The 11817-nt window shown below is 39.5% G+C and overlaps 1 protein-coding gene across 1 annotated transcript; it reads right to left on the bottom strand.

Moving 5' to 3' along the window:
* Positions 1-3332: 3332 nt before the first annotated feature.
* Positions 3333-8941, bottom strand: LOC149195970 (uncharacterized). Its single transcript, XM_089408083.1, has 4 exons — positions 8495-8941; positions 7718-8350; positions 6588-7550; positions 3333-6194 (listed from the first exon to the last, which is right to left on the bottom strand). The coding sequence occupies exons 1-4, from the start codon at positions 8939-8941 to the stop codon at positions 3333-3335; spliced, it is 4905 nt and encodes a 1634-aa protein (XP_089264209.1).
* Between the last annotated feature and the right edge of the window lie 2876 nt (positions 8942-11817).

An 11817-nucleotide genomic window follows, 5' to 3' on the forward strand; every position in this document is an offset into this window, starting at 1 on the left:
TGATAAATGGTTGTTTCCCAAATAAACCTTTTTGCATGCACTTTTGTGCATATTTAAAAATGCATTTTTCAAAACTTTTAATGAAAATTATTATTTTTCTTTGGAAAAAAAAAACATTAATATTAATTATTAAAAACATTAATATTAATAAATAGTGTCATTAATATTAGTGGTAACAATAAAATTCAAATTAATATTAAAAAAATATTATTAATAACATCATTAATAGAATTTGTTATGTTGGTTCGTGCAACAGCTAGGGTTTCGACCTAACTAGCCATCTGTTGTGTGGATCTTCTGCAAACCTTGATAGAATGATGAATTCCTATTATTCAACAGAGAAATCAACCTCTCTTGAAGGAATGGCAACTCAATCTGCAAATTCTCCTCTCAGACAACTCAAGCCAAAGTATCTTAAAGTGCTACATGTGTTGAAAACCAGCTTTTCTCTTTCGATAGTTCAACAAGCTCCAACCATTAATGTTCCCTTGGGGGAAGAAGCTTTTAGCTCTGCAATTTTTTTTTCAAATGAACATTTGGTCTGCAGATTTAATGGGTTTGGGCTGTAGCTAATCGATCTCCATAGGTGGATCTCAAATTTGTGGAAACCTCTATTATCTGATGCTTTGAATATTTACTCTCTGGCTCGAGTTTTTTGTTGTTATTATCTAAGATAACCCGAGGATAAGAATATTATTTGGGATTTTGGGCCTTGGTTCTTGGGTAGTAGTGGTATCTTTATGTAGCCTTGGGCTCCTTCATTTGATCCAGTCATGGTGACAATATCCTCGGCTCCAGTTTGGGTAAGGAATGGAGACAATCTCCTTAGCTCGAGTTTGGGGTAAGGATTTTGAACCTTCCCCTGCATATTTGGAATCTCCTTTTGTTAACATCGATTGGGAATATAATAAGGGAATTTTATTACCAGAGTGAAAATACTGAGCATTTCCTCAAGACCTGAGATGCTAGAACATGCTTGGAGATGGATTTTAGTAAAGGTCTTCTCGTCGAAATTAATTTAACAACTCCAGATTATTTATGGCTTCAAAATCTTGATTATGAATATGTTTCATTTTGGTTTCAAGAATGTTATGAAACATGGCATATAATCAAGAATTGGCCCAAGTGGTTACATGATAATGGAGCTTGAAAAAATAGCTAGAGGCCCAAATGGTTGGAGGGTGCTCAACTGAAACATTATATTATATTGAAGGAAGAAGAGACCCAAGATAAAGAGAAAGGGAAATAAAGTTAGGAAGAAGGGCACGTCAAAGACGATCCACTAGAGGAAGTAAAAAAAGTAGGAATAGATGCATGTGAAAGAAGATCCATCGAATGCAAAGTTAGAGGAGGCCATCAAACCCTTGAAAATCCTCGTTTCTCCCTTAAACTCTCTTGAACAAGACTAAAAAAGCAATTTCTTAGGTTGATTAGGAAAATGAAAAAAAAAAATCCAAAAATAACAATGCTCACTCACTTAAGGGTGACCCCTCAGATTTAGTAGAAAATATGGGTTGGAACCATGTTGGAAGAAAGGGAAACAGTACTTTGCTAAGGAAAATGAAAAGCTAGTCAAAATCAAATAAAAAATAGTAAAAAATGGGATGTACCTATATTTGGATCTTGAGATTATTTTTAAAAATTGGTAATTTTGAAGAAATGTAGTGCGTTAAGGCCAAATTCTAGCTTTAGTTTTTAATAAAAATCTTATCCATTACATTTAAAAAAACAAATAATTAATATCATTAATACAATATTTATTTATTTATTTATTTATTTATTTATTTATTTTTTTTTTTTTTTTTCTGAGTAAAGACTATTCTATTATGTATAAAAAAGATGAAAAAATATTTACAGAGAGGTTTGAACCTCTGAGGGGGCTGTAGCCTGCCCTCTGTCAAAAAAGTTGTTGCAGTCAGCTCTTAGCCGTCTGTTTACATAGATGAAAACCAAAAGCCCAAAACTCAATATAGCTAGATAGGATCTATACTTTGTTTCCCGCCACCCTGTTACAAAATGCATTTCTATGCAGCTATTACAAAAAGCTAGAAAGCCAGACTCATAAGCTGGAAGATGAGAAAGAACCATACTGAAAATACCAGAAATCATACCCACTGAGAAATTCATCCAAAAAATACCGCAGTCCTGAGATGACTTGCTGAGACAGAGTGAGTTATGCCTGAGGTGGCAAGTCTGTATCTTCTTCATTAGCTTTGCAAGGAGAGCTAACCCATTCAACCATCACATTGTCTTCTATTTCCATATTGTTGCAGCCTGGAGGAGTCACAAGATGCAGTACACTGCCTGAGAATTGCGCCGGTGCACAAGCAATGATATCCTCATGAGAAGAGGCTTGTTGTTGGCGCGAATCCTCTTGATGACCTTCAGCCTGCTGCGCCCCTGGATTATTGAGGACATCACCCGCCATGCTTCCTTGAGAGTCACTAGAATTATGAGAGAGAGACCTGTCCTTGGAGTGTTCATCAGAGCCTGTGAGCTCATCTTCTTCCTCTGAGAAGATGACTGTAATGATAGCAGAGATAATTGGCTTGTTTAGCTTACTTTTAAATTTGAAGCGTGAAGAGTGGAAAGAACTGTTAAGGGACGGACCGGAGTGGTCTGATGACGGTGAGGCTGGCGAGACAGAAGCTAGCGGGGAAATGCAACGAGGACCAGGTCCACCCCTACCCCTAACACCTCCACGAGCTCCTGAACTACTACCCCTCCGGGAAATTCCACGACGCCGGGCCATTGCAGAGAGGATTAATAAACTGAAAGGGCGAAAGGATTGATGGAGGAAGAAAGACGACCCGCCCCAATCTAAAAGAAACAGGAAAGAGCAGTACTCTGAATAGAAGGCCCCCAGGGAAAACTCCGCACAGAGAGTAAACAGAACCACGAAAAAAATCCCAGTACTGACGGACTGAACCCCACACCCTGCCCAGACAACTTCAACGAAGACCGTAGCGAGACCTATTGCAGAGATGGGCCAAAGGAAAAAAGACTGACCATACCAGATGCGAACCAGAAGAATCAAGACAAAATACCTGAAGCTGGCTAGATGCGAACGCCTATGGAGCCATGGTGGCTTCCAAGTGCTCTGCCCTGCGCCTAAATTCTGAGAACAATTCCGTCCGAGAATGTCTCTGCCTGAATAAACCAGAGAGAATGTCGAGGTCAGAACAACTGAATCGCTGCTTGTGCTCACCATCTTGAAAACCTTACCCCGCATGCCGTGAACCCAATGCCTCATTAATGCGATTAAATGAGCTGCCATAAATCGCCAACCTAATCTGCCGTGATGCCAGATGCCGGCGTCGCTTGCATGAGCATTAACAGCTCATTAAGGCACCCGCATCTGGGTGTGAGACCTCCTTCGATTGCATATCACTGGTTACAATGGTTTTGAAGGTGGAGAGTTGATTCTCTGATGCTATACTGGAAATTGAGCCTTCAAAGAATTCCTTTCCACACTCCACTCCTAAGTTTGCAAGAAAGTCAGCCAGTTTATTCCCTTCCCTTCTAATATGTTTAAAGGAAATTGCTTGGTGATTAGTAAGCCATTGTTTGAGAAGCTCTAGTCTAGTGGCCAGTCTCCAACTGCTACTAACCTTATATACCTGAGATCCCTGCATAAGCTTTGAGGCCATGTTGATAATAATCTGAGAGTCCCCTTCCACTATAAGAGGAAAGAATCTTCGTTCCTGCGCCAGATTTAGTCCTCTCCATAGACCTTCCAGTTCCGCCGCATTATTGGTGTTCCAACCAATTGAGCCAACAAAGGTTATTAGGGGGGTTCCCTGGTAGTTTCTGATGCTTCCACCAAATCCTGTTTTTCCGGGATTCCCTTTCGAGGCTCCATCGAAGTTAAGCTGAAATACATTGATTGGTGGTGGTGTCCAGCTTGATGGAGACTCTAGATGCTTTGAAGAATTATCCTTTGATGATACCAGTTGATTTAATTGAATCTGCCAGTTGTCCCATATGGCTTGTTCCTGCGGGAGAGATGGGAAATCCTCTTTAGACCATCCTTTAATGGACAGAGTTTCTTTAATGTTCTGGTGCAATCCATTCCAAATCTGCTCTATTGGCTGTGCTTGATCTTTAAATATCCTTCTATTTCTCTCCTTCCAAATATTCCACATTAGTAATCCTGGTATGAGTTGCCATAGTGTATTTAAGAGTTTGCTTTTATATGGCTCTTGGGGCCAGGTGCGAAGAGTCCCTTTGATGTCCCCAGTCACTCTTCCATCCTTCTGACAGCGGAATGTAACTTTTTCCCACAATTTCCTTCCCAGTGGACAGGTTTGCATAAGGTGTAATGCTGATTCCTCTTCCTGTTTGCAGTTGGGACAAATGGATGGTCCAGCAAAATTCCTTTTCCTGAGATTGTCCCATGTGAGAATTCTGTTGTGAGAGATAAGCCATAGAAAAGTTGAGACCTTCGGCCAGATGGATGGATTCCATATCTTGTCCCATAATTGGTCTTTGATTATCTTTTCTTTGATAATTATTTTATAAGCTTCCCTGGTTGTGAAAGTGCCCTTTTCCTCATATCCCCATCTGAGTGTGTCCAAGCCTGCCGAAGTGAGTATTTTCCTTTTTTGAAGTTCTAAGGAGAGGGAGAGTTGAGTTTGCTCCGGGCTGTGAGGTATTATATGCCTGGCCTCTTTCCATTTTCTGTGTTCTTGGGCATTGTGTGAGTCCCAAAACTGGCTCACCTTCTCATGTTGATATATGTCTTGATCAGCAATTCCCGGAATTGTATCTCTGAGGTTTGGGAGCTGCTGCCATGAGTCTTCCCAGAACCTAGCTGTGTGGCCATCCTTCACCTCCCAAAAGCTGTGCTTTTGAATTATATCTCTATGTTGAATGGCTGAGTTCCAAATAACCGATCCTTTACTGATTTCTGACATTCTAACTCTCTCCTCCATGGACTTGTTGCTTGCATATTTCGCTGTCCAAAGGGAGGCCCAAGGTGTAGTGGGATTAGAGAGCCATTTCCACCAGATTTTGGCTCCCATTACCATATTACTATGTTCTGGGTCTCTTAATCCAATGCCTCCTGCCTTTTTGGGAAGACATGCTTTCTCCCACTTGACTAGTGCCCATTTTCGGTTTGGCCCCGATTTCCCCCATAGGAAATTTCGCTGAAGCTGTTTGATAGCTTTGAGGACCCATTTAGGCGCTGCTAATATGGAAAAAAGGTAAAGAGGCATGGTCTGAAGAACTGCTTTGATTAGTACCAGCCTGCTTGCCATATTAAGCGCTCTATGAGTCCAAAGGGACAATCTGGCTTCCAGATTTTCTAAAAGAATGTTCCATGAGGAATGCTTGAGAGCCGTGGCAAATAAAGGAGCACCCAAATATTTAGATGGAAGGGCAGCGATGGAGAAGCCAAGGATACGGGCAATGGATCTTTGGGTGGAGGGCGAGGTGTTGAAGAAGAAGATCTGGGATTTAACTTTGTTAATGAGAGCTCCAGAAGCCTCCGAGAAGTCTGCAAGAATAGATTTAAGAACTCGAGCTTCTTGAACTGACGGATGACCAAATAGCATGTTATCATCGACGAATTGCTGGTGCGAAAAAGCAGGGGCTTGGTGGAAGGCTAGACCTTTGAGATGATGAGAACGGAGAGCTTCTTTAATGTTGCGTCCTAATCCTTCAGCTAAGATGACAAACAGGAAGGGCGAAATAGGGTCCCCTTGGCGAATTCCCCGAGAAGGACGGAAAGTGGGTGATGGGATTCCATTAATGAGAATAGAAAAGAACGAGGAGGAAATAAGACTACTGATCCATCTAATCCAAGAGGGGGCAAAACCAAAGGCTTGAAGGATTTTTTGCATATATTCCCAACTAATACTATCAAAAGCCTTAGATAGATCAATTTTGAGCAACATACCTGGTTTTTTTGTGTGCTTGAGAGAGTGGATTATTTCGTGGGTTAGAATTATCCCGTCCGTAATCTGCCTTCCTTCTACATAACCAGTTTGTTCTGGAGAGATGATAAGGGGGAGCAGGGGCTTCAATCTGGAAGCTATCACCTTGGAAACAATCTTGTATATAATGTTGCACAAAGCAATCGGTCTATATTTATCCGGAGTGCAGGATTCCTCTTCTTTAGGGATTAAAGCTATGAATGTTGCATTCAGACCTGGATACATCCACCTTAGAGTACGCGATTCTTCCACCACCTGCCACACTTCCCATTTGACCAGATCCCAAAAATGATGAAAAAAATTTGAAGTAAAGCCATCGGGTCCTGGAGCTTTCCCTGCTTTGAGTTGATGCACAGCATCGTCAACCTCCTGAAGGCTTATGGGTTTGAGAAGGAGAGTGTTATGGTCTTCAGTAATTAATCTGGGTATATGTCTGATGATTTTTTCAATAGCTTCTGTTCTGTTTATGTCCGGCTCTTGATTCATCTTCTTGAAATAATTGAGGAACACCTGTTCTATTCCTTCATGTGTTTCAATTTTTCCTCCTTGTTCATTGGTGACCCGAGAAATTTGATTGATCATTCTTCTTTGCACTGTAGATTTGTGAAAGAATTTCGTATTCTTTTCACCCTCCTTCAGCCATCTAACTCTCGATTTTTGCCTCCAGAGAGTTTCCTCCTGTGACTCTCGCTCGAGGAATTGAGTTTCTAGGGACTGCTCTTTCTTGCTAAGTTCTTCCGAGCGTCCTTCAGATATCATTCTTTGCTTAACAACTTTCATTTCTTGATTAAGGATTTCCTTAGCTTTAAAAATGTTGCCAAAGACAGAGTGATTCCAGCCTTTAATTTCTCCTTTGAGGTATTTCAGCTTCCTTTGGAATATGGACATTTTTGTACCATCCGTCGGATTGCATTTTAGCCAAGATTCTCTGACAAATTCATTGAAGTCCGGGTGAGATAGCCAAAAAGCCTCAAATCGAAAGGGACGCCTTGTATGGCAACCAGGATGATTCCAATGGAGGGCTATCGGCCAATGATCAGAACCGGAGAAGGGAAGAATAGAAGCTGTGAATTCTCCTCCTACATGAACTGCATTATCAGAGATTAGAAATCGATCCAGACGCGATGCAATCTGCATTGGAGCTGCCCTTTTGTTGTTCCAAGTGTAGAGGCCATTATTTGTAGGAGTATCTATTAGCCAGTTATTTTGTATGAAGTCTTTTAATAGAGATCCTTCCCTGTTTATTCTGCAACGCCCTCCCTTTTTTTCCTCCATTGAAGCGATCATGTTATAATCTCCTCCAGAGATCCATAACGGGTATTGCCTCTCTGTATTAAGGTTCGTTAAAGCATCCAAAATTTCAGCCTTGTGCTGGGTGTCTTGAGGAAAATACACATTAGTTATGTGACCATAGATGTTGGTTCCAATTATATGAAAAATGGCTTGGATGAAATTTTTATTTGCATGTATGTTGGCTAGTTGAATCATTCTTGCATCCCAGAGCACTGCAAGTCCTCCGGAAGCTCCCTGAGCATCAACAGCTGTTACTGTCCCCCCTGGCCAGGCTTTTGCTACTATTTTTTCCAGAACTGTCAAGTTGCATTTTGTTTCCTGTAGAAAAAGAATTGCTGGTTTTTCTTCCATTAACATGTTTTTTAATAGTTTTCCTTTCCTTGGGCAATTAAGCCCTCTAATATTCCATGAGATCAACTTCATTGGGAAGGCTTGGGGTTGATATTGAAATACTTGGTTAGCTTTGCATATCTGCCTGATTCTACCAATACTTCTCCAATCTTGATGGTTCTCTCTAAAGTAGTTTTCCTTCCCCGTTTTTTACTGTCTTTGGTGATGAATTTCCCGTCCCATTGGCTGCTGATTTGAACCCCTAGTGAATATTTTTTCTGGGCTTTATTGAGGACTGCCACTAGGTTGTCCACTTGTCTATCAGGTATTTTGTCGAAGTTCCCTATTTTACATGCTTGTTCTAGTCCCAAGATATCTAGCTCGCCAATGTCTATTGATTCCGTATCCTCCTCCATGATTTGAGGTTCTTGAGAGTTACCATCGCCTTCCTTCTCATTTTCTATACTGGGGTTTGTACCATCTATATCCATATCAGGGAGGCTCCAGGCTTTTGAGGCTGTCTTGAGCTTATTGCCTTCTAGATCTACCTCCTTGTCCCCTTCTTTCGATTGGGATCCTTCAGTTTTTTTCTTTTCCTGGGTAGGTTCTCTCTTATTGTAGGTTAAATTGTCTGGATCTTGCAAATCTTCATTATCTAATGCTGAGAAGCTATTACTAGTAGAAGGCTTTGATTGATCCCCTGTAGGTATCTTTGTAGTAACTACTGATTTTTTATTTCCTCTTCTACGATTTGTCACCTTAGTGAAACCATCTGACGATGGGTTTTCCTGTTCAGTTTGAATCGAGGGTTTGCTATTTAATGGGCAGTCTCTGAAGAGGTGTCCTAGGTCATGACATTTCCTGCACCTAAAGGGAACATGCTCATAATCAATTAACTGGATACATTCCATATCTTCATGACAGAGACTTACCGTATCAAGAAGAGGTTGTTTCAGATCCATGTAGACACAGATCCGTGCATATGAGGTATATCTCTGTGTCTTTGTATCTTCTGCCACTTTGACGAAGTCGCCCAGTACTTTACCGATTGCTTTGAGAGACTCCTCTTCCCAGTATTCCAATGGTAGAGAATACAGCCTGATCCACACCGGCGCCCAGCTCAGGTCCTCCTTATCCGGGTTGAAACGTTCAATCCATTCTCTGAGAAATAGCCCGGCAGAGTTAAAGAAATAAGGCCCTCCTTCGAAAACTCTGTTCCTATCCTCCAAGCAGTTAAAAACTGCAGTGAAAAAACCCTTCGGCCCTAGATGTAGGGTTATGTGTCCTTTTGGATGCCATTTGACATTTATCCATGCTCTCAGCGCTTTCTCGTTTGGCCATATTCCAATAAATTTGCCTATGAGAGCATGATCTCTCATGTATTGGATTCTGGCATTGATACGATGACTAGGTAGCTCCACTTTTGGTCTGTGTGTAGCTACTGGCTTGCATGTGGACGAGCTTACTTTCGGCTTGTCTTGCTGTGCTTGTTCAGTCTGTTTCTGCTGATTTTTGTCTGTGCTTCCATCATTATGCTCCTGTTCTTTATCTGAACCCTCAAGATTCCCTTGCTGGTTGTCGTTTATTGAGGGAGGCGCCCCTCCTTCCCCCGGATGGGGGTTCATTGAACCCACCTGTCAAAACCTTCGGGCTTTGGTTGTCTGCTCTGCCGCGTTCTGAGCCTGGGGGCCTCTGTCCTGAGGACCTGCCGTTGCAGGTGAGTACAGAAACCCTAATGCCGCTTCTCAGAGCTCGCTTCCCTCCGCGCTAGGACCATTTGTGTTAGCGTATTAACCTAACCTCAATATCATTAATACAATATTAATAATTTTGAAGAAATTTAATGCTTTAAGGCCGAATTCTAACTTTATCTTTTAATAAAAATCTCATATCCATTACATTTAATAAATAAATAAATAATATTATTAATACAATATTAATGATGTTAAGAAAATAATGTTAGTAACATTATATTCATAATAAATTTTTAAAATTATTAACATTAAGTATTATTAACATCATAACATTAATATTATTAATAACATCTAAATTATAATATTAATATTATTAATATTTAATTAGTAAGATTAATATTATCAATGACATTAACATTGTTAATATAAATAGTATTAATATGAATATTGATAAATAATATTAATAATATTTATTTTATAATTAGTGATATAATTATTAATAAAAAAATAAAAATTTAAAAATTGTATTCACCTTGATAAAATAATTAATAATATTAATGATGGTATAAATAATATTAACATTAACATTGCTAATATGAGTAGTATTAAGATTACTATTAATAAATAACATTAATAATATTTACTTTCTAATCATTCTAATTGAACATGGTAAAACAAACTCAACCACAGTTAAATATGATAAAATCATTCATTATCAATATAGACAATCATATTCTATCATAGAAAATTATGGTGAGCCATGGTCAAATTAGTCAAACCATGTTCACCCATGGTGAACTTAGTCAAGCCATGTTCACTCGTGGTTAAACCTTGCTCAACCATAGTCAATGTTTAATAATATTAATATGATTTAAAAAACATTGGTTTACTAATATGGTTGACTATGTTTGACAATCAACACTCTTGAGCTTTGATCAAACATAATTTTCTATTATTATTATTGATAAATATTAATAGTCAAACATAATTAAACACACTAGTCAAATGTAATTAAACAAAATCAACTTTTATAGTCAATGTTTAAATAGTTAACCATAATCGAACTTGGTCAACTCTATGTTTACCATATTTAACAAAGTCAACCTTGTTCACTCATAATAATCGAATGATGCAGGAGCATCTGACTAGGGAGGCGACAGCTGGACAAGCTATTTTGATTAAGTTCACTTTTAGTTAGTTTTATTTTTATTTTTAAATGAAGGCTGTTACAGCCAATGTTTTTATTTATAAACTGAACAGTAGTTAGAATAGGATTTGTTTAAAATAAGTTAGAAATGAAACTGAATGAAACTGGAAAATAACTATAATGTAACTGAGGGTGGTTCCTCAATAGTATGAGGTTGCTAACAAGCATAAATAGGCAACCCAGAATCAAAAGTGGGGTTGTTGCCATCTAGATGGAAAAAAGGAAAGAAAGCATAACTCTAAACAATTATTTTTTTTTTATGAATTTAAAGAAAACTTACAGGTATTCACTGTTTCAGAAGAAACAAGTATAAATTACTGTGCATAGCAATTAAACAACAAATTGTGTGATTAACATTCAAACTACACACCAAGACTAAAAGGATCAAATACGACAGAGCCAAACCATCTAGGTACATTACCAAATACATACTATTTGATTTAAATTAAAAAATTATAGTATATATATATTCATCAGGTCCACGGAAGTACAGGAAAAAACTTCCAGATTCTACACAGGCCTCAAGACACAGAGCCCTCAGAAAAATAACCAACATTCCTTCATACAAACGAGATAGGCCGAGGAGGGTTTCCACAACCCAGATAGACCAAAGCAGTACATAGACGAAACAATAGACACAACAACCAATAGCAAAAGGCTGAAACACATTCCCAGAACATAAAACAAAATCGACAGGATGGGCTCGTTGCACAGGAGGCAACCAAGTATCGACATACCAACAAACTGAAACCCCAAGGGTTAAAAAACTATAGCCCAAAACCAAAATGCAACCGCAGAGCACAGTCAAGGAAGGACCCTACCTGATTTAAGCACATCGGACCCAAATCTTCAAGGACAAGACCACGACATTTCATCCCCAAGAGCCAGCCCCTTGCAGCCACAGCAAAGAGGAGAGGGATACTTGCACAGTGACAAGAAGATTGTCAGAGAGGAAGCATAGCTATATAGCACACAACAACACTAGAGAAAAAACAAGGAACTTGACCCACAGCCAATACCTGAAGGGGAGGCCGGACTCCACAACCGAGCCACGAGTTGAAACCCCAACTTGAGCACAACCAACAGCTGAACTGCCATGATACCACAACCTACTCACTAGGAGCAAGGCCATTAATAAAAACTACAGGAAGGCGAAACAGTGGAATCGGAACAGGGTTTTTACCTGTCAAATAAGCAGCCAAGCCATCGATGAGAGTAACAGGTGGAGGGCCTGTGAAATGCAACCAAAACCTAGTTAGAAAACATCACCTGCAAGTTGTAAAAGAATCATTCACAGACAGTCAAAATAAGGCATACCTAGAATGACAAACCAAACCTGAGACCTCCATGGAAA

Source organism: Pinus tabuliformis, chromosome 2_2 (genome assembly GCF_031772625.1).
Source record: "Pinus tabuliformis cultivar Carrire ecotype Pingquan chromosome 2_2, CPIR1, whole genome shotgun sequence".
NCBI classification, from domain to species: domain Eukaryota; kingdom Viridiplantae; phylum Streptophyta; class Pinopsida; order Pinales; family Pinaceae; genus Pinus; species Pinus tabuliformis.